The 23,496-nt window shown below is 41.7% G+C and overlaps 1 protein-coding gene across 1 annotated transcript; it reads right to left on the reverse strand.

Annotated features, from left to right (window-relative positions):
* Nucleotides 1-6,792: 6,792 nt before the first annotated feature.
* Nucleotides 6,793-12,884, reverse strand: shisa3 (shisa family member 3). The gene is made up of 2 exons (XM_080198354.1): nucleotides 12,004-12,884; nucleotides 6,793-8,301 (listed from the first exon to the last, which is right to left on the reverse strand). Exons 1-2 carry the CDS (start codon nucleotides 12,272-12,274, stop codon nucleotides 7,769-7,771), a joined length of 804 nt encoding a protein of 267 aa, XP_080054480.1. The 5' UTR covers nucleotides 12,275-12,884; the 3' UTR covers nucleotides 6,793-7,768.
* Nucleotides 12,885-23,496: the final 10,612 nt, after the last annotated feature.

The following is a 23,496-nucleotide window of genomic DNA, read 5'->3' on the forward strand; positions in this document are numbered from 1 at the left end:
AAAGTACCTCACAAGAGGTTATTGCAGAAGGTCGAGGGACATGGAGTTGGGGGTAGGGTGTTAGCGTGGATAGAGGATTGGTTGTCAAATAGGAGGCAGAGAGTGGGGGTCAACGGGTGCTATTCGGATTGGCGGATGGTGACTAGTGGAGTGCCCCAGGGGTCGGTGCTGGGGCCTCAGCTTTTTACCATTTATATAGATGATCTGGAGGAGGGAACCGAGTGTAGGGTGTCGAAATTTGCTGATGACACCAAGATTGGGGGAACGGCAAATTGTGCGGAGGGTGTGGAGAGTCTGCAGAAGGATCTAGATAGGCTGGGCAAATGGGCCAGGAAATGGCAAATGGAACTTAATGTTGGCAAGTGTGAGGTGGTCCACTTTGGTAGGAATAATGGTAGGAAGGACTATTACTTACGGGGTGAAAAACTGCAGCAGGCGACGGTGCAGAGGGACCTCGGGGTCCTTGTGCATGGGGTCAGGAAGGCGAATGGGATGCTGGCCTTCATAGCGAGGGGGATTGAATATAAAAGTAGGGAGGTTTTGCTGCAGCTGTATAGGGCATTGGTGAGGCCGCAGCTGGAGTACTGTGTGCAGTTTTGGGCGCCGCACCTGCGCAAAGATATTTTGGCCTTGGAGGGAGTGCAGAGGAGGTTTACTAGGCTGATACCAGAGTTGAGGGGGTTGAGCTATGAGGAGAGGCTGAATAAACTAGGCTTGTACTCGTTAGAGTTTAGAAGAATGAGGGGAGATCTCATTGAGACGTATAAGATGATGAATGGGATGGATAGGATAGAGGTGGAGAGACTCTTCCCACTCAAAAAAGACAGTAGGACTAGGGGGCACAGCCTCAAGATAAAGGGGGGGGACGGTTGAGGAGGAACTTCTTCACTCAAAGGGTGGTGAATCTCTGGAATTCTCTGCCTGTTGAAGTGGTGGAGGCTGCCTCACTAAATATTTTTAAGACGCGGGTTGATGGGTTTTTGATAAGAGAGGGGATTAAGGGTTATGGGGAGAGGGCGGGAAAGTGGAACTGAGCCACGACAGATCAGCCATGATCTTATTGAATGGCGGGGCAGGCTCGAAGGGCTAGATGGCCTACTCCTGCTCCTATTTCTTATGTTCTTATGTTCTTATGAACAGAGATTTCCTCCAAGTGCTGTCTTCATTCTCTCCCCCAACCCACTCTCTCCCACCCCCACACACACAAACTCCTGTTCCATAGAGGGCTTCATCTCTCTCCCTGGCAACTTATCCTAGTTCTTGCCTAACCAATCCAATTGAAATAATTAGTCAAAAAAACCTTTCATTCCTTTATAGATTTTATCCGGTTATTTAAAGTTCAAATAGTTAGACCCAACTCTAAGAGTCTATCTTGGTAACTAAGTTATTTGAGACTGGGAATTAATCTTGGAACACACCCCTGCCCCCTTTCCAAAGTTGCAAGTTCCCTCAGCAAGTGACACCATCAAAACTGGATACTATTATAACAGAATGGTTTATTATGTAGTGAATTGTCCTGTGAAAATAATCAAGACATCATCACATTAGTCATGAACTGCTAAAGGATGATGCAATAAAATACCTAGATTTCTCTCTTCCAGCTAGCTTCAGGTCTGTTCTCCATTGATACATCCCTAGAGGTTTGATTATCTGACATGTTTCTGCAAATATTATAGCATTTACATAAAAGTTTGAGTCCCCAGAAGTTGACCATCTTTGCTTGTCATGTTGTATGAACAGCTGTTGTGCAAATAGTTCTTTGAACCAGAAGGTCACCAATGAGCAGCTGAAGAAGTTAAAATGAGAGCAGGGATAAGGGTAACAAAGGTGGAGGAAACAACTTGCAGGGAACAGTGACCATAACATGATAGAATTCTTCATTCAGATGGGAAGTGAAGAGTCCAATCTGATACTAGGGTCTGAAATCTAAACAAATTAATTTAAAGGTGTGAGGCATGAGTTGGCTAAGATAGATTGAGGAACTTCATTAAAAGGTACAATGGTGGATAACAAATGGCTAATATTTAAGGAACAAGTACACTGAAATAGTTATACATTCCTGTCTGGCATAAAAACACAAGAAAAGCAGTTCAACCATGCCTAACATATAAAGCTTCTAGAAAAATTAGCAAGACTAACGATTGGGAACAATTCAGGATTCAACAAAAGAGGACCAAGATGGTAAGATTATTTTCACAGGACAATTCACTACATAAAAAAAAATTCCATTATAATAGTATCCAGTTTTGATGGTGTCGCATAGTGAGGGAATTTGTGACTTTTGGATTGAGTAAGAGAGAAAAAGTCAAGCATGAGAGTAGACTTGCTAGTAACAGAAGCTTTTACAGTCCACTTTTTAAATACTTATAAAAGAAAAAGATCAAGTGAAGACATAGTTTGAAATGGGAGAATTTATAATAAAGAAGGAAATGGCAGAGCAATTAAACAACTTACTTTAATTCCCTCACAGAGGAGGACACAAATAACTTTGCAGAAATGCTAGGGAACCAAGGGTCTAGTGAGAAGCAGAAATTGCTACTACTAACAATGAGTGTTGGAGAAATTAATGGGGCTGCAAGTCAATAAATCCCCAAAGCTGGGTTATCTACATCCCAGGATAGTAAAGGAGGTGGCCATGCAAATTGTGGGTGTGTTGCTTGTAATCTTCCAAAATTCTGTCGATGGAAGACTGAAGGATGGCAAATGTAACTCCACTGTCAGGGCAGAGGGATTTGAGTGTCTATGTTTATGAATCGCAAACGGTCAGTATGCAGGTGCAGCATGTAATAATAAATGCCAACTTCCCATTTGCCTTTTTTGCAAAAGAACTGGAGTATAAAAGTAGAGAAGTGTTGTTACAATTGTATAGGGTGTTGGTGAGACCATATCTGGAGTATTGTGTCCAGTTTTGTCTCCTTATTTGGGGACGGGTGTGGTGGTATTTGGAGGCAGTTCAGAAGAGATTCACCAGATTGATTCCGGGGGGGTGAAACTTTGACATATGAGAAGAAATTAAACAGTTTGGACTTATGCTTGTTGGAGTATAGGAGAATGAGGGGATCTGATCGAGGTATATAAAATTTTAAAAGGGATTGATGAAGTAAATGTAGACCAAATATTTCCTCTTATGGGGCAATCTCAAAGAAGAGGTCACAAGTATAGGTTGCGAGACAGTAGATTTAAAACTGAGCTGAGGAGGAACTACTTGCAGAGGGTGGTGAATTTGTGGAACTCACTGCCCCATGGCACAGTGGAGTCTGAATCATTAAATGGTTTCAAAGGAGGAGATAGATATATTTCTAATAAAAAAAGGATAAAGGGATATGGGGAACAGGTGGAGAGATAGATTTGAGACCAGGGAGATATCAGCTATGATCTTATTGAATGGCGGAGCAGGCTCGACAGGCTGAATTTGCTTACTTCTGCTCCTAATTCCTATGTTACTATGTGATAACAGGACACAGAAAATATCAATGGGATTATGAAAGAAAAGTCATGTTTGATGGAGGATGCAACAAGTAGAATAGATAACGGAGAACCAGCAGATGTGGTTTATTTTGGATTTTCAGGGAGTTTTGTGAAGTCCCACATTAGAGATTAGAGTGCAAAATTACAGCAAAAGAGATTGGTGGTTTTATATTGGCGTGGATTGAGAATTGGTTAGCAGACAGGAATCAGAAAGTAGTTAAAATTGGGTCTTTTTTGGAGGAGGAGGCAGTGACTAGCGACGCCCCACAGGGCCCCAGCTATTCACAATATACTTCTATGATTTGAATGAGGGAACTAAATGTAATATTTCCAAGTTTGCTGACCACACAAATTTGGTGTCAATGTGAATGATGAGGAGGATGTTAAAAAGCTTCAATGTGAATTAGACAAGTTGTGAGTGGGCAGTGGCAGATGCAGTATAACATATATAAATATGGAGTTATCCACTTCAGGAAGAGAAACTGAATTGTAAAGTATTATTTAAATAGTGATAAATTGGGAAATGTTGATGTACAAAGAGACTTGGGTATTCCTTTTACACCAGTTACTGAAAGCAAATGTATTGGTACAGCAAGCAGTTAAGGCAAGTGGTACGTTGACCTTCATTTCAAGACTACTTGAGTACAAGAGCAAGAATATCTTACAACAGCTGTACAAGGCCATGATGAGATGACACTTGAAGTATTGTGTACAGTTTTGCTCTCTTTACCTCAGATTTACCTGGGATTGTCATATGAAGAGGGATTGGGTCAATTGGGCCTATAGTCACTGGAATTTAGAAGAATGAAAGGGAATCTAATTGAAACATAAAATTCTGACAAGACTGGACAGAATAGATTTATATTGTTTCCTCTGGTTGGAGGGGTCTGGAACAAGGGATCACTGAGGATACGGGGTGGGCACTCAGGGTGGTGAACCTTTGAAATTAACCAGAAGGATGCAGAGATCAATTCACTGAATACATTTAAGAAGGAAATAGATACATTGCTAGTGTCTAAAAGCATCAAAGTATATAGAGAGAGAGCGCAATTGTTCAGCCATGGTCATGTTGAATGCTGGAGCCAGCCTGAAGGGGTAAATGACCTACTCCTATTTTCTATGTTTCTAACTCACTGATAGTCTATGTGCAAGTAGTAGCAATAAGTGAAATGCCCTCATATCCTGTCTGTAACTAATAGTAATCCTACAACTAGCTGATATTCACCATGAAATTAGCCAGAATCTCCTTGCACTATGCAACATGCAGTCAAGCTCCCCAGTCAATTTTTAGGCGATAAAAGCAAATCACGGCAGATGCTGGAATTTGAAACAAAAACAGGAAATGCTGGAAAATCTCAGCAGGTCTGACAGTATTTGGATAGAGAATAGAGCCAATGTTTCGAACCTAGAAGACCTGCACCAAACTCAAAACATTAGCTCTGTTCTCTCTCCACAGGTACTGTCAGACCGGCTGAGATTTTCCAGTTATTTTTAATAGACCATGGTTTCAATTCCAGTTTGTGTTAGAATGACAACTTTGAACTGGAAGCCTCAGTCAAAGCCAATCTGTATTTGGACTTCACACATCAAAACTGGCTGGTGTAGACTAACCTGAATCAGACTGAGATCACACACAAAAGGCAGGGAATTGGTATTTCAGACATTTTGCATACATCATCTTAAATTCAGGTGAGAAATATCATTTCAAAATAAACTGTTGGTACTGCTGTTGAAAATTGACATCACAGCTTTGAAACTTAAAGCCTGCAGTCACATGGGCAATCTTGATTCTTTAAAATGCCTTGCAAACACAGTACTAAATAAAGATCACAAAAGGTTGCAGACCTTAAATTCACACAATAAACATGTTTGAGTAGTGGAAGCATCATTATAGTGGCAGGAATCCAAATATATGGAAATTTCCATTGACCTTTTTGTGAAAGTTCACACATTTTGGATTTGTGTAATTTAATTCCAGGTGGTTACCTGTGAATTCCACTGAGCACCTTGAAGGGAAATTATTAGATAGCAATTCCAATTGTCTGATGGAATTTAGTCTGTGAATGAACATTCATAGTTGCTTGCTTTTTTAAAGATAAAGTGTAGTTTCTAAAGTGTTCTTACGAATACTGAGTACAAGTTATTTGAAATTGACAGATTCTGGAAAAAGAAATGCCAGACTGATAGTTCTGATGTGTTTATGTGAATGACCATGCTGTAACTATGGCATTTTTGTATTAACTTTTAAAAAAAATAAGGCGTCCTGTATACTGAGAGGGCCCAATGAGCTTGTAAATCAAGCTCTATGGCTTTAAATTGGTATGATCTAGGAGAAGGTATTTGGGATACTTGTCTTTATTAACTGAGGCATTAAATATAAGAGCAGGAAAGGTATATTGAAACTATATAAAAAACACTGGTTAGGCCACAGTGCAGTTTTGGTCACCACACTATAGGAAGCAAGTGATTACACCAAGAAGATGCAGAAGAAATACACCAGGGCTGGGGTGTTTTAACTATCAAAAGAGATTGGACAGGCTGGAGCAGAGAAGACTGAGAGGGGACCTGATTGAGATGTATAAAATTATAGGGACATAGATAGGGTGGATAGGAAGGAACTTTTCTCCATAGCAGAGGGGTCAATAACCAAGGGGCATAGATTTAACTTCAGGAGCAGGAGGTGTGTAGGAGATAAGGAAAATTGTTTTCACTAAGAGTAGTGGGAATCTGGAACTCACTGCATGAAAGGGTGGTAGAGGAGGAAACCCTCACAATATTTATGAAGTATTTAGATGAGCTCTTGAAATGTCATAACATAAGTTTACAGAAGAAGTGCTAGAAATTGGGATTAGGATAGGTGTTTGGTGGGTGGCAGAGGCTGAAGGGCCTCTTTCCATGCTGTAAAATTCAATGACTCCAGCCAATGTCAGGCATAAGGTGTATTTAATCAGAGGGGACTTCTCACTCCTAACAGGGTTGAATAAGTTAAGATCATTTCAAACAAATTCTCTGAAGTGAGCAGATAGCAAACTCTGTTAACTATTTCAGTCTGGACTCCTTATTCCTGCACAGGGGAAATGAACCCACCTATACTGAATTAGGATAGACACATTTTACCCCTGGGCACTGACACTGAACTGTTGGTAGTTTAAGGAATCTGGAATTCAAAATCAGAAGTCGTCTGAAATTTCTGTTGTACTTATTAACTTGTAATATCTATAAAATAAAACCAGCATAATATCAAAGAGAAGGAACTTCACAATACAGTACGTTTTATTAAAACAATTTTAATTTCAGATCTTAAGTTAACATTCATAACTTTGGAATAGACATTTCATAAAATATTCCTATGCAATATTTCCACTATACATTTAGTCATTTAATAAAAATAGCAAAAATGATTACTAAAACAATTAGTAATTTAGGTGTGTTGTAAATATGTAGAGATGGTTCAGAATTAAGAATAATCAACTGCAGACCCTTCCTCTATAAATTAATATTTTAAATTTTCAATATTTAGATAAGGCATTCAATAGTGGAAAACGTAAGTAATGTAAGAAAATGTAAGTTAAATAAAAGATCAGTTTTCCCTTGAGTTGGTTGCCCCAGTTTATTTCAGCTTCTGTTGGTTATCCTGTGACAAATATTTATTCCCAGAGAGCGCTACTACTTAAATTACAAACAAGCTGAAACTTGTACACACTGAAGACTGTCATTTTACACCGTTTAGAAACTATATGTGTGTGTTTATAAATATTTATTTTCATGACTCAGGTTAGATTTATATTTCACACCTTCGACCTGGTTGCTGTGACTCTGATCGTTTCCAGTTACTTGCGGCAAGTAAATTCCCAGATCAGGGTGCCACAGAACGAACAAGGCACTTGCTATGGACAGGACGTTCAAGATAATGAGCCAATGGTTCAAAGATGACTTCAGTGGCAACTAATGGGAAGTGGGTCATATTATTAATTTCAATAACTGAACAAGAACATTCATTACGTGAACGGCCAACTATTTGTCAAAAACATGCAAAAGTTAAATGTGAAAGTTTGGACCAAATATTCGTGTTCACAACTCCAAATAACCATGAGCTCGGCGTATAGCAATGGAGGCCCAACCGTATTTGCTATCCCACTAATCTGGGGATCTATTGTTCGGCTGGGAGCGGAGTAGGGACCTCCCCACAGCTAACTGGGGAGTGCGCCCGTCCATAGAAATACAGAACAACCTTTCCAAAAAGAGGAGAATGATTAACTAAGTGTGTTATTAAATGTCATCCCTTTGCAAAATGCTCTCTCTATAAACCTGCATTACTGTATATGACTTGTTCGGCGTGCTGCGCTGATAGGCTTTGCGTCTTCAACCGGTTCTGGGTGAAATCGCTGAAACTTTTGCCGGTTGTGAATGCCTCTGGCTGTAGCGTGTAAGTGAAGTATTGCTGGGGAAGCAGAAATCCCTGCTGGCCCTGGCTGAGGTGCAGGGTCGGTGCGGTCTGCAGGCATCCGGGGGAGGTGTAAGCCGGCGGAGGGGATGGCACCAAGCAGCTGTGTCCTGATTCCGTTCTGCTAATGGAAAATCTGTGAATGGAGCCTCCGGTTGAGCTGGAACTGGTGGCGGTGCTCGAGTGCCTGGATGGCGTCCTCAGATTGGTAAAAGTTGGGATCATAGGAATGGTCTCTGTCTGATGGTTCTGCATTGAGAAACGCATTGGCTGCGGATTTGGTTGTTTGGGTTTAAGGCACGTACAGCAATAAACAGCCACCAGAGAACCCAGGATGATGAAAGCAATGAATATGGAGCCGACAATAAGGAACGGCACATAGATGGGCTCTACAGAGAGATAGATAATAGTGAATTAGTAATAAGCACAGTGGGAACCAGAATCTCCAGGGTAGTTATCATTAAATCCAAATACCAATGATATTTATAGAGATGGAAGAATACTGGAATATCTTTAGTTTCTAAAATAACATCCCTCTATCCAGAGCTAATTAATGAAATTGCATTCACTAATTACCTAATAAATTCGTAAAGGCAAGAAGAACGTCAATTGACCATTTCTCGTCAGTAAAGACACTTTCTGATAATCACGTTCCATAAATTTGCTTCTAAAGAATTACATTTTTAAAACTTTCCCTATGTTCTTCCACAGATGTCTAAATGTGAAAAAGCTATTCTCACCTCAGCCTGATTTTCAGAGGGGTTCATTTTACTGTAAAACTTGTGGATCGCAAAGCATACTGAAGCGAAAATAGAAACAGGTTGATCCCAAACACAGAACGGGTAAGTTACAGGTGAATATTCAGTTTAAGTGGCAGGTAGAATCTACAAGAGGTAACCCAATATCCAGACTGACACATCCGAACGAATCTGCACTTCGAGTCTGACACCGAACATGTAAAAGCAATTTAACCAAAACTGATAGTATCAGTTAGGTGGCGTGAAAACTGACACACAGATCTCTGAACTCGTGTGAGTGAGTATCACAGAACAGTGGCATGGGCAGTGTTTCCTTACAATGTCCAAAAAAGAATGCCCATGTCTCCTGAAAAAATATTCCAGGCAGCGACATGTGCATCATTTCAGGAGGAAGTGGAGATAACGGGGAGAGCAGAAACTCTCCACATCTGGTTTGCATCCTTCAGTCTAAATAAAAATTATTCAATTTATGTTGCGTCAATCCCCCGAAACAAGAAAATTGTATCAGCACTGGTTTGTAAATTGTCCTTATTTTAAATTTTAATTGTCTTACTCATTTATGCTTGTTTGCAACACGCGCTTTTTAAACTTCTATTGTACATGAAATCGCGTTGAAATAGTATTAGTTGATATTTGTTTTATATATTGGATAGTCTACTGTTGTCCTTTACATCTTGTAAACATAACTGTTCTCGCAACGCTGTCCACACGCTGTTTGTATCTGTTTTACTCAACGTGTTTCAGTTAAAGAATTAGAAAATGATTAAATTGATTTAATGTAATTTAATACCGTCACATACTGCCCTGAAATGGTTACACTTCCCAGAAACAGCGCTCCGCGTGGAAAATGGCAAAGCTTTTAAAAAGTGAAATAGGCTTCAAATACAAGTTTGTGAATATTACTCGGCTCGGATTACACTGGGGATATGTTGGTACCAGAAAGTGTAAAAATATCGTATCCGCGGCAAATTGCAATGTTTTTTTTTGGCCAGAAATTCAGAATGCAATTTTCTACTAACGAAGTTATTGGGCAACGGATATTATTCGAACGAGTCTGAGAAATGTTCTCCCACAGATGCGATTCCAGTGCAGGTTAGCGACAAAAGCCGAAGATGCGAAACCTCAGCCAATTCCTGCCTAAGGATCTGATAATTGTGAGAAGTGCGAAGAATCCTTTACAAGATGGTATACTTTAATACCTATAATACACTCCCGAAATACTCTCACAAAACAAAATAGTTTAAAAACAAAACGCAGAGTTCCAATCGCAATGTTCACGCAGTGTAAAAAGCTTCAGATTCCAATCTGGCTGTTAGCAACAGATCTGCTAAACGAGCTTCCAACGGATGTATTTGACATACTGTCTTTAAAATTAATTGCAAACACCCGTATGTCTGCAAATGATTTCAAAGCGATAGTTGGCCTTTTTTGAAAAAAAACGTGCAGATTCTGCACTTTTATTCCGTTCTGAATATTTGAACGCAGCCCCGGCAGTTGCTGGGCGCATTATTTCATTCCAGAAGTAATCCTTTGGAAATCCATCCAGTTCAGACTGAAAATTAAGTCAGGTGCGGCGTTGATCGGAGTCTATGATCCGACAAAGGGAGCTAAATGCCACACTGTACTTTCCCACTGTATCCGTGCCCTTTACAACTGAACTTCCAAAGTTGGACATGAGTTATGAATTTTGACCGTATCCACGAACTAGTCCATTCCCAAACCAAGAATTCACTCTGCGTGTTTAAACGTTTTCCGCAGAGAGTGAATTCCTCCACGCTAATCCCACCCCTTAGTGTCGGGTATTAAGTTTCTGCTGATAGTCAGCCCGGCAGAGCGGAACTCTGTAAATCTAATAGAAAGTTGAGAAAGTTTGAAACTCTGCTGGAGATCCCAGGAGATCCATCAGGGTCACGTTCTGGGGATTGTGGCTGTATCTGATAGCAGGAAGGAATGAAAAAGGAGATTGGATCTCTGGGGTTATCAATACAGAAGCTGTCACAGACACTCGTTTAGCCTGGCTTATCTTTCTCTCCCTTTATACATCCAGCTAATGCAATTTCATGCTCATCTGATTCACTGAAAATTCACATCTCCGCCTAACCACACCACTTAAAGGGACATTATCTCTTTCCGATGACCCGTCCATCTCCTGCTGTAACGCAATCTGCCATCAATTTACTCCGAAGCCCACCCTGCGCCGCCCCACCACCCCCCCCCCCACACCATGTGACACCCGAAGTCTTGTGCAAACTTCTTCAAAGTCTCGCATGGATCGGTAGCCCCTCAATGTCAGTTTGGAAACAAATATTTCAATAGCTGCCTTTCAAAGGGGGACGGGCGGCGGCAACATTTTAATTGACGGATTAATTCAGTAAAATGTATTAAAAAGTTTCGAGTTTTCTGCGGACCAAACTCCCAAGACAAGATGGTGTTTGACTGCAGGGAGTTCGCCACTCTAACATCGAGAATGTATACTTGGGTGAGTTCGAAGTTGACATACAGCACAGAAGGTTGGTGAGAAATAACTCCAGGCATCACTTCTCCCTATTCCTGGAAATCTAACTCCAGGGGGAAATCCAAGAACGAATGCAGCGAGTATTCTGATGATGCCCACCCGCTGGCGAGATGCTGCGGGTAACCTTCCCCCAAGCCAGGCGCCTCAATAGAGACCTTATATACAAACTATAAATAAATCCAGTTTATATTCACTTCAGCACAGGCCGCTGTGTGTTCAGGGCGATGCTCCGGGCGATCTGTAGTGTCCTAAACATCTACAATATTCACAAATAAACGGATTATAACTGAAAATAACCTGAAAATAAACCAAAGCAGAATTTCTGAACTGCAAAAGCAGAAAAATGAAAAAAAATGCTGAATGTGGAAAAAAAGCAGAATGCATCTTCGTTAACGGGGAGCTACAAGCGGGAGCGGTCATAAATTGGGAAAATGAACAACAGACAACAAATGCCAAAGCGAATCTAAGTCCCAGAGTTACACTTAGATGTGTGCCTTTCTGTTGCTGCGGTTAAAAATGAATTAATCCGGTGACCAAGAGATGGCCAAAATCCCATTCCCCCCCCCCCCCCCCCCCAACACATTGCACCAGTTTCCCGGGACACTCACTAATGTCAATTCTGCTGCCAGATGTCAAAAACTTTAGATAACTAACGCTTCTTATCTCCGAGTTTCCCCTGAATTCATCTTGTTCTAATCACGTCTGATGGTTTTATATTGTGAATTAATTCCTGAAGACTAAACTACAACGGTGTCAACCCAGAAAGGGTTCTGACTCCAGCTCTGCCTCGGCTCGAAGTTCCCCGGGGTGATACTTACGTGCCGAGTAGTTTGGGGTTTGCTGCTCTCTGTCGTTAGTACAAATCCCCTGGTCCAGCCTGGCCTCGGCAGCCGCACAGCAATAGCGTAGAGAACACGAGCCACAACAGGTCGTGGCGTCCACGGTATCATAATCCTCAGGACAATGGAAACCTTCATGCCATTTCCCAGCATTGTCAATCCAGCCATGGCAGAACTCCCCCTGAGCACTGCAAACCCCAACAATACAGGTGAAAAATCCCAGTACCAGGCAAGGTAACATAGCCAGCATCCTGACTCCCTGAACTGTCCGGCGGGCCAAGCCAATCCTTTCCACTTACTGCAGTGCAACTGCTGGACTCAGCACTGTTTCATTGAGACTCCTTTTATTTTTAAAAGTTCTCCTCTGAGCCTGAACGTAGAGCTTCATAATAGTCCCAAGTGCCGTTTACCTCGTGCAAATAAAGTTTAGTCTTCAGTTGGCTCAGCGAGTTGTTTGTTTAAGCGATGCTCTCCATTAGCTAAACGATGGTGAATGAGTGAGTTGGCTCTTTAAAGTTGCAGCCTGCAGGAATGCAGCCAGAGTCTCATTGTTACCAAGGCAAATCTCCAGCTAGACTCAGGTGCCTGAATTCAGGACAATGCAGAACAACCTGGAGCCTCGGCATTTTGCTCTGATTGCATTAAGCAAATGGAAGGTTTAAGCACAAAATTCAAACACCCTTCTAGAAAAAAAAGTGATGAACCTGATCCGTTCCTTCAGCGCCTAGTGGTCTTTGACACATCGGGCTGCCTTTTGCAGACAGACAAAAAAAAAATCCTTTGCTTGAACCATTAACCGCTGAGTGACAGCCAGTTACAAGTAGCTGGGTCTCCCTGGCTGGGCTGTTGCTGGGGACTTGGTTGTGGAGCTGCTGCTGTGTTGAATGGGCTGGAACTGAACGGGCGGGGGGGGCAGGAAATGGACACTGACCCCGCCCAGTCCCCGCCCACTCTCCACACGGCAGCCAATCGCTTCCCACCTACACGTGTGCGCGCTCCCGCGTCCCTGGGCGCGCTCCGAGCCGGGTACCTGCAGGGTGATATTGGGCTGCTGTAATCTTGGGGTAATAAGGGTTTCTCTTCAACTGGGAAAGTGTCAGTAAGACAGAGTCTCTGGAGAGTGGACATGGCTGGCAACAGCGGCTCATCCTGCTCCATTCCAGCTGCCCTTCAGAAGGTGAAGTTGCTCCTTTGGTTTGTGTGAACTCCAATAAGCTAAAAATACTCAGGATAGAGTTTCCAGTCCCCTGGCTGGAAGTGCGCCAGTCCCGGAAAGTTTGGCAAATGGTCAAACTGCAGCTTGAGTCCTTTAGTGTTAACCCAGGGATCCGATCTCGCCAGGGATATCCCACCCGCTTATTTATTATGCTGATTTACATTTTTAAACAAGAAAGCAGGACTCCAAACTCAGGACAAGGGATCCATAGTTTGGGATTTATGAGTACCAATCAAACTCACCTGATCAGATTGTGGAGACCCCAGAACAACTAAAAAGAGTTGTCAAAAACAGGAGTTGCTGCTTCGTTTGAAATAGAACCTCCTGCTGCCAGTGGCACCTGAGTAAAACAACTCACTTCCATTTAAAACATCTCAATCTGGTGAGAAATTTCAGTAAACGCCGGAAGGGGGTGTAAAACGTCCTCTACTATCAGATGGTGTGTCTGATCATTGCCAGAGACGCTGCTGCGGAATTGTTGCACGACATTGTCAGAGAGATTGGCAAGCTGCCAGTGCTGCTCATTAATGGGAAGCCCAAAATCGGCGTAAATATCACCATATAAAGGCATCCTGAAATTCTTAAAGGGGTTCACTGCCTTTAAACAGTACTGTACACATGGCAGGTAGAGCATGTCCTGAAAGCCTTTCCCTACCCCTATTCCCGGCAATGTGATTCTCTGATGTTGTGACCGCTCCTCACCCTGGCATTCCTTCCCACCCCTGCTTGCCCCTCCCTCCAATTACGGCAGCATCAGTCACTACAAACCTCCACTGCCGGTATCTGCCCCTGCTAGGAATCTCACAATTAATCCTCTCACCTCTCATGTGTGTCATCTGCCGCACACCCCCGAGCAAATCTACCCTGACACACATCCTCAAAGCGTCTATTTGTCTTTTTCTTCTTCTTGAAGAAGGTGGCGCAATTTATCCAGGAGCAGACATACCACAGAGGAGGGCACTGTGCTACCAGTGGCTCTACCCTTTAGAAATGGTCATAAAAATTGTGGGCAGGTATTTTATATCCTAACGATTGACTGATTGAATCAAACGTTATGTTCCTTTAGTTCTTCACAATGGGCAGCATATGAACAGTACTAAACCAACCCCTGCTTGCAAAACCTAAAACAAAAGTCTACTGCTCACCATGATTCCATAAGTGGGCAGCACTTGCTGAACAATATGACTGTGTTAATAGCTACACTAATGACTAACTTAAGTTAATAAGCCAAGCTCACAATGTGGCTCATTCACACTTGCTGGAAGTGACATCACAGGGACCTATTCTCTGCAAAAAACATGTTCAAGTCTGTGCTGATTTTGAATTGCCTGGGAATTTGGGGAAACCAAATGTTCCCCATGGCAACACCTCCACCAATCAAAATCAACTTGCCAATTAATCAACTTTTTTTTCTGTAGTATAAATTATTGTGATGGTTTGAGATTGGGTATTCTTGCATTTGTCCTGATGAGTACAATATGAAAAGCTTCAGCAACATGTCTCTTTTTGAAGCAATATTCAAGCTGTAAGGCCAACTCATGGCACAGATTGTTTCCAGAAGATGAGAGCTGCCTACAGAGTGTGAGCGGCAAAGGCAAATGGCAGCAAAGATGCTGCTTTGACAAGGAGGGCAGGCAGCTCGTCAGGTAGCCAGCAACACTAATAGAAGCAAAAATGACCATATGGCCAAGGTAGAGATAATGCTCACAATCTAGTGAAGGATGCCCCATGTCCTGAAACTTATCATTAATTACAAACAAACTTTCAGTTCACCCCACATGGACAACACCTGTGCACTAATATGCACCAGTCTGTCTGAATTCGCTGAATTCTACATTGAAAATTGCAATCTTGATCTCACCAGCTCATTGACAATTCTGTAAAGAAGCTTAATAGGCCATTAATTAGAATGAATCGCTTCCCCATCCCCTGCATCCCCCTCTGCCCAACCCTCTCATCCACACCCTGCCCTCCCCCCACCCCACCACCACCACCACCTCCCCACTGCTCAGTTTAAAAATTGGAATTGTTCCTGGAGCCACCAGAATCCAGGAATGCTCTCCAGATGTTAAATCATGCCAGCTCCCAATCTTGATCCTGATAACAATTGAACATGTGGTCCATTAACACAGAGGCCATTCAGTCCATGCCAGCTTTCTGTAGAACAATCCAGTCAGTCTCATTCCTATGCTCTAACCCTGTAGCCATGAAAGTGAGTATTCAACACCCTTTTGAATTCATTTGTCATCCCCACTTCCACCACATTCGTAGGCAGCAAGTTCCAGGTTGTCACCACTTATTCCATAAAAAAGTTCTCTCTCACATCCCCCTGGATCTTTGGTCTAAACCTTAAATCTATTTGCCCTAGTTCTTGCACCATTAGCTGATGGGAACAGATTTTCTTTGTCTAAAACTGTCGTAATCTTATATACTTCTATCAGAACTTTCCTCAGCCTTCTTTACTCCAAGGAGAGCTTCTCTAACCTAACATTCAAGCTAAGTTCCATCACTGCAGAACCATTTTGATAAATCTAATCTGCAGCCTTTCAAGGACCCTCACATTCTTCCTATGGTGTGGTGACCAAAACTGGATGCAAAACTCTAGTTGTGGCCTAATTAGCATTTTACAAAGTTTCAGCTTTACTAACTGTGCACACAATCTGTCCTACCACCTTCCAAGATCTATGGTTATGAACCCTCGATTCCTCTATCCCTGCACGCTCTTTAGAACTGTGCCATTAAGTATGTTTGTTCTCTCCCTAACATGACTTCACACTTAAATTCTCTCTGCCCATTCAACTACTATCCATGTCCTACTGCAGTCAGTTAGTATTATCCTCACTCTTTGCCACACTTCCAAGTTTGATATTTTAGTATATGGGCATGGCACATAAAGGATTAACAGTGGGACTGAGTCTAGTGCTAACTACGTGGTAACGTAAGTGAACACAAGACCTACACTTAGGAGTCAGTGTCGTGTTGGACAGAGCCATGTGTAGAAACAATCATGGAGACAGCTCCTAGGTTGGAACTTTACTGTACCAATACATATAGTTTGAGTAATTAATAAAAAGTGGCTGTTGAACTATTTAAGACTCTGCATATTTTTAAAAGACCGACTAAACTACAACCAACATGTTACAGCATGGTGGCAGATCTTGGGAAAAACCCAGAAATTCAAGAGAAGTTACAGCAGAACTTCAAAAGCTGGAAGATTATAGGAGTAGCATCCACACCACCACAGTAGGTTGGATCTCAAACAATGATGAGACAGAATACAGGAATGAGATAGAAAATCTGGTGAACTGGTATGGTGACTATAATCTCTCCCTCAAGTCAACAAAACGAAGGAGATAGTGAATGACTTCAGAAAACATATTGGAGAACATGCCCCTGTCTACATCAATGGGGACAAAGTACAAAGGGTCAAGACTTTCAAGTTTAGGTGCCCAGATCACCAACCTGTCCTGGTCCCCCAGTGCTAACACTATAGTTAAGAAAGCCCACCACCTCTACTTTCTCAGAAGACTAAGGAAATTTGGCATGTCAGCTGCGACTCTCACCAACTTTTACAGATGCATCATAGAAAGCATTCCTTCAGGTTGTATCACAGCTTGGTATGGCTCCTGCTCTGCCCAAGACTGCAAGGAACTACAACAAATCATGAATGTAACCCAATCCATCACATAAACCATTCTCCCATCCATTAACTCTGTTTTGCTGAGGCAGTGGGAAGTGTAGACAGTCAGCATAATCAAGAAGCCCACACACCCAGGACACTCTCTTCTACCTTCTTCCATCTGGAAAAAAAATACAAAAGTCTGAGGTCACATGCCAGCTGACTCAAGAACAGCTTCTTCCCTGCTGCCATCAGACTTTTGAATGGACCTACCTTGCATTAAGTTGATCTTTCTCTACACCCTAGCTATAACTAACATGACATTCTGCACTCTCTCGTTTCCTTCTCTATGAACTGTATGCTTTGTCTGTATAGCGTGCAAGAAACAATACTTTTCACTGTGTACTAATGCATATGACAATAATAAGTAAATAAAATCAAAATCGAGACCTGGCAGAAAACACCTGAAGTGAATATATGGAAGGAGATTGCTTGAGAGAAGCTCCTTAGCAAAATTAGAAGCGGAGAGCAGGAGAAAGAACTCCACTATGTAGCCGGGGGCTCCATATCATCCGATGGAGGTTCGGTTTGAATATTTACAGAGTCCAGAGCCAAAAGACTTGGCAAGGGTGAGCTAAGAAACCAAGTTCTTGGTCAGAATTAATTTAAAAAGTCTTTTAAAAGCCAGAGCACCAAGTTTCCGAAAACACTGAGGCCAGTCCAGGTTTAGAGTCAGCACTATACAGTGCGATAGCTAAGTTCATTACAAATGGACAAAAAAAAAGGCAATTTAAAAACACAAAACCAAAGTCATGGAATACTGTTAAAACACCCAAAAATCCACTGATAATCCATTAAATGAATCACTGCATAAAACAAGAGGCAAAGAGGTCACTACCATCATTTCAGCACGAGCCCACCATCACAGCAAGGTCTGGCAAAACCTGACAAGTTCAGGAAAACTCTTAGCAAAGTGGTTATTTTGGTAGCATCTTTGAAAGCTGTGCAGCATTTAAGATTTTACCCATAGAAATCTTTTAAACAACAACAAATCCACATTACCAGACCAATTTAAAACCATTGCAAGGGCCAACCAGATGCATCTTCAAACATCTTTTGTACATTTGTACATCTTCATGGCAAACGTTTTAATGTTAGCAGAGTACACCTGATCTGAATAGGAAATCTGGGGAAATTCAGGTTAATACAATTTTATACTTGTTTGATGAATTTGAGAATGAAGTAATCCTAATACAATGCATTGATGAATCCTCAACTAAGTTCGTTGGTATATTAAAAGCCTTTGAGAAATATTTTAATCTTCAAACTGTGGTGTGTGCAGAGCTTTAAAAGAGGGATAGAACAACCTCATTAAAGTGACAGAAAGGCAAAAACAACAACTAAACTAATCTTGTAATGTCAAGGGGTTACGTAATGGTAATGTAAATGTATTGGATCAGAGGTCATGTGGCGCAGCAGGAAGCATTCCTGCCCCTGAGCCAAGGCTCCAGCTTCACATCCCCCTCCAGGACTTGACGGCCAAGGGAGATGTATTCATAATGTGGCCAACTGATTGAGTATCAACCTGAAAAATTCTTCCAACATGCCAATGGCAGCCAGTAAAAGTGCGAGAGACTCCTGGTCAGCCCTGTTTGATGTGGAGTGGAGCCCCTCAGGCTACAAGCGACTGGCGACAGGTTAGCAACCTGTTCCAGGAAATATCCCTCTATAGGAACAGCTGAAAGTCTGCCTTGTGCACCATTAGGTGCAGGAAGTGAAAAAAACAAATACATTGGTTAAATAATTCTACTGTAAATATGTTGGATAAAGATAAAGATAGGTAAACAATAAGGGTCTGGCCATTAAGGGTTAATGTGGGACCAAGTACAGCATTTCCCACAGTGATGTAGTAGAACGCATGACTTGCACCTGGGAGTCAGTGTAGTATTGGACAGAGCCATATGTAGAAGAAAGCATTGAGATAGCTCCTAGCTTGGATCCTTGCTATACCTACATATAGCTTTTAGCAGTTCGTAAATACTAACTGCTTAACTACCTAAGACTACAAATACCTTAAAGATCTACAGAACAGCACCCAATACATTACAACAGGTATCATCTGTTGTAATCATATGGACATTGAAAGTTAACTTGTATTTCAATGTCCATGTCATTTACAGATTATATATACATATCTACACATAAACACAGTAGTTGGAGCACTGATTCTTGGGGTATACTACTGTCTACCATTCTCCTGTCTTAAAAATAACCTTCTATCTACCATGTCTTGCAGTTTTCTGTTTTAAACCAGGCTTTTATCCAAATCGATAGTGACTCTTCTATTCCATGAGCCTCAATTTCATTAACCAGCCTTTTGTGGTGTTTTGTCAAACACTTCCTTAAAACCCCCATCAATAACCGTTGCATATTTAGGATTGCTGTTGTGCTAATGCACTGTCACTAAGAGTCTAGTCACATGTACAGTTTGTGATGTCATTGGCTGCTTTGTGGGTTTTTGCCTTAGTTCATATCAAGTCTTTGTAGAGTTAATAGCTTTTCAATAAACTTGTGCCATTATCTGCACCCAACCCCACATGCTATAAATTTCATATTCTTTTATCCTACAAGTGTTGTATATAACAGCAGCATCCATTGTATTTCATCCATCAACCTTCTGTTACTTCATCAAACATGATCTGAAATTTATAAATCTGTGCTGACTCTAAATTAACTCAAACACCTTCGTGTACCTATTTTTTTCCCCAGATGACAGTTTCTATAACCTTACCCACCATAAATTTTAAACTGACTCACCAGCAGTTACTAGGAATGTCCTTAGATCATTTCTTGAACAAAGGTGTCAAGTTTGCCATTTTCTAATTCCCTGACATTCCCCTGTGTCTCGGAATGAAGGGGGATTATGGCAAGTCCTTCCATCATTTCCACTCCCACTTTACTGGTATGCAAGTTGTTCGTTGATACCGCAGCTGCATAATTAAATGGGATATTTAAAAAAAATACTTTGAAAACATAGACCCTTGAAATTCACATTTGCCTTTATAAAACAATGAATGTTTGCCTTTATTCAGATAAATGCTGTGCACAAATGAGCAAAGATCATTCATGCTTTATCTAAATACACCTGCCAATTTTAAATGTGGGTGCTGTTGCCAGCGCAAAGTGATAAGAACACTGGGAATACAAAAAAGGTGAATGGGGATTCACCATAACAGAAAATCCACACTAGGTTGTCATGGTATCAGATTCTTATTTAAAAAAAACCTGACATTTGCAACCAGTTCTGCAAACAAGATGCACCTGCATATTTTCTGTTTTTTAATTCAGTCATGAGATTTGAGCTACGCTGCTTAGGCCTACATTTATTGCTCATCCCTAATTGCCCTTCAGAGAAGGTGGTAGTGAACTGCCTTTTTAAATCGTTACAATCCAAGTGATGTAGTTGCAGTGCTGTTGGAGATCCAGCATTTTGACTCAGCGACAGTAAAGGAATGGTGACACGTTTCCAAGTCAGGCTGGTGAGTGACAGAGGGGAACCTCAATATGGTGGTGTTACCAGGTACCTGCTGCTCTTGTCCTTCTAGATGGCATTGATCATGGGTTTAGTAGATGCTGTCTAAGGAGCATCCACTCTATCTTAGAAATGTTACACAGCTGCCACTGTTTGTTGGTGGTGGAGGAAATGAATGTTTGGAGATGGGGTGCCAGTTGAGCTTCTTGAGTGTTTTTGGGAGCTGCATTCATCCAGGCAAGTGGAGAATATTCCATCAGATTCCTGTGCCTTGTAGATGCTGGACAGACTTTGGGGAGTCAGGAAGCGAGTAATTCACCACAGGATTCCTAGTCTGTGACCTGCTCTTGTAACCAGTATTTATATAGTTAGTCCAGTTCCATTTCTGGTCAGCATGTTGATGATGGGGGAATTTAGCAAGCAGGGACAGTGTAACATAGCAAAATTTGCAGATAATACTAAAATAAGTGGGAAAACACCTAGACAGGTATAGATAGGCTAGGAGAATGTGCCAAAATTTGGCAGATGGAATTTAATGTGGCTAAGCGTGAGTTAATCTAATTTGGCAGAAAAAAAAATAGAAAAGTAAATAATTACCCAAATGGAAAGCAGATTCAAAATGCATCCAGGCAAGGGCTCTGGGTGTCTATGTTCATGAATTGCAGACAGTCAGTATGCAGGTGCAACATGTAATAAAAAAGGCAAATGGGATGTTGGTATTTATTGCAAAAAGGACGAGTATAAAAATAGAGAAGTGTTGTTGCAATTGTATAAGGTGTTGGTGAGACCATATCTGGAGTATTGTGTCCAGTTTTGGTTTCCTTATTTGAAGAAGGATGTTTTGGCATTGGAGGCAGCTCAGAGGAGATTCACCAGGTTGGTTCCAGGGATAAAAGGGTGGACGTATGAGAAGAAATTAAACAGTTTGGGGTTATACTCGTTGGCGTTTAGATGGATGAGAGAGTCTGATTGAAATGTGTAAAATTTAGAAGGGATTGATAAAGTAAATGTAGACCAAATGTTTCCTCTTATGGGGCAACCTCAAACAAGAGCTCACAGCTTTGGGTCGAGAGGCAGTGGATTTAAAACTGAGATGAGGAAGAACTACTTCTTGCAGAGGGTGGTGAATTTGTGGAACTCGCTGCCCCATTGAATGGTGGAGTTTGAATTGCTGAATGGTTTCAAGAGGGAGATATTTCTAATAAAAAAGGAAAGAGGGATATAGGGAACAGTTAGGGAGGTGGATTTGAGACCAGAGAGAGATAAGCCATGATCTGATTGAATGGCAGAGCAGGCTTGAAGTTCTCTACTTCTGCTCCTAATTCCTATGTTCCTAATGCCATTGAATGTCTAGAACATAAACATAAGAGCAGGAGTAGGCCATCTGGTCCCTCCAGCCTGCTCTGCCATTCAATAAGATCATGGCTGATCTTTTTGTGGAGTCAGCTCCACTTACCTGTCCGTTCACCATAACCCTTAGATTCTCTGTTGTTGGAGATGGTCATTGCCTGGCACTTGTGTGGCAGGAATGTTATTTGCCACTAGTCAAGCTAAATCTGAACATTGTCCAGGTCTTGATGCATTTGGACATGAACTGCTTCAGTATCTGAGGAGTTGCAAATGGTGCTGAACATTGCACAATCAGCGAACATCCCCACTTCTGACTTTATGATGGAGGGAAGGCCACTGATGAAGCAACTGGAGATGGGTGGGCCTAGGTCTCCATCCTGAGGACCTCCTGCAGTATTGTCCCCAGACTGAGATGACTGACCTTCAACAACCACAACCATCTTCCTTTGTGCTAGGTATGACTCCAGGTATGACTGCTATTTCTGGTAGCCTGTTTCTCTGGGATTGACTTATACACCCAGGCTCTCCCTGGCTCACTCTCCACTTTCAATACTGGTCTGGCTCTGTGCCTCATTTTAAATACTGGTCTGGCTCTCTGCCCCAGTTTGGCTCCTGGCCCCAATTACCCTGCCAGTTTGGCTCTCAGCTTTCACACCTGCTGTCTCCCCAGCTCCAGGTTTACTGACCTGCCCAGCAGCAACAACAACTCAATAGAGACAGCACCAAGAAGACAGTTGAGCACAGGAAGACAATTCTACAGGCTCCACGTGTGAGTAACAACTGCTGGGGGCCTGGCCACTGCATCTCCCAACCACAGAAGACAACTAAAAGGCAGATTGAAGAGAGAGAGGGGCTGAATGTTTGTACCCCCAGGCATGCAAAAACTAAAATGGAAAACTCTAAGACCTAAAATTCTACCATTATATGAACTGACCATAAACTAAAGTAGAACATTTATAAGTTTCTAAGTTGTTCTTTTACTTCCATATGCACATGTAGAAGTTTGAAATGTTGTGTACTGATGGCACAATAACTCAAGAACCAGATGATATCCATCTCACATTGGGTGCCATATAATTCCAGGCTTATAAAGAAACTCACTTTATAAAACTTCATTTCCACTACATATTGAAAACAGTTGCAAAACAGCTTAAGGAAGAATGCCATACTATAGATCTGAAATCAGTCTGATACTGGAAAGAAGCAATGAGAAAGTCCTTGGCATGTAACTTTTGTGTAATCTCAAACTGAGCTCAGGAGGTCATTTGGGCCTCTGAGTACATTTTAAACTCTGAAAGTATGCAAAATATACAGGCACTTTTTAAACATCCAAATTTCAGCTGTTCAGAGGACAGTTCTGGGTGTGATTCACACATACTTGGAATTTTCTGCAGTCTCAATGAAACATTGCCTGTCTACAGCCATAACTAGCTATTGGTCTGACACTGGTAGCAGTGATATTGATGAGGCGTAACATTCCCTGTGACAAACACCATGCAACGTGTACTTTCTTAAACAAAGCAAAACCAGGTTAACAGAATCAATAACTCCAACTTTTACCCACATCACCTGGCCAGAGAATGACAGAACCAAAAACTGGATAAAGTGTAAATCAGGCATCCATTCCACATTGTTCTTGTTAGGTTAAAAATCAGGGCTTATGTTACTAAAATATGTTCACTATTGATGGCTTTTAATCAATGGTGTCCATTTAGTGCCTCATAACTAGATTTATTGTCCAAATTTAATTAATCT

This window comes from Carcharhinus amblyrhynchos, chromosome 1 (assembly GCF_965287045.1).
Source record: "Carcharhinus amblyrhynchos chromosome 1, sCarAmb.v2.hapA, whole genome shotgun sequence".
Classification (NCBI taxonomy): domain Eukaryota; kingdom Metazoa; phylum Chordata; class Chondrichthyes; order Carcharhiniformes; family Carcharhinidae; genus Carcharhinus; species Carcharhinus amblyrhynchos.

Excerpts from the sequence above, each read along its gene's own strand:
- shisa3 (XM_080198354.1), bottom strand. The coding sequence starts at position 12,274 with ATGCTGGCTATGTTACCTTGCCTGGTACTGGGATTTTTCACCTGTATT. Across the intron at positions 8,302-12,003 it reads AACCCCAAACTACTCGGCAC|AGCCCATCTATGTGCCGTTC; the intron begins GTAAGTATCACC and ends ATCTCTCTGTAG.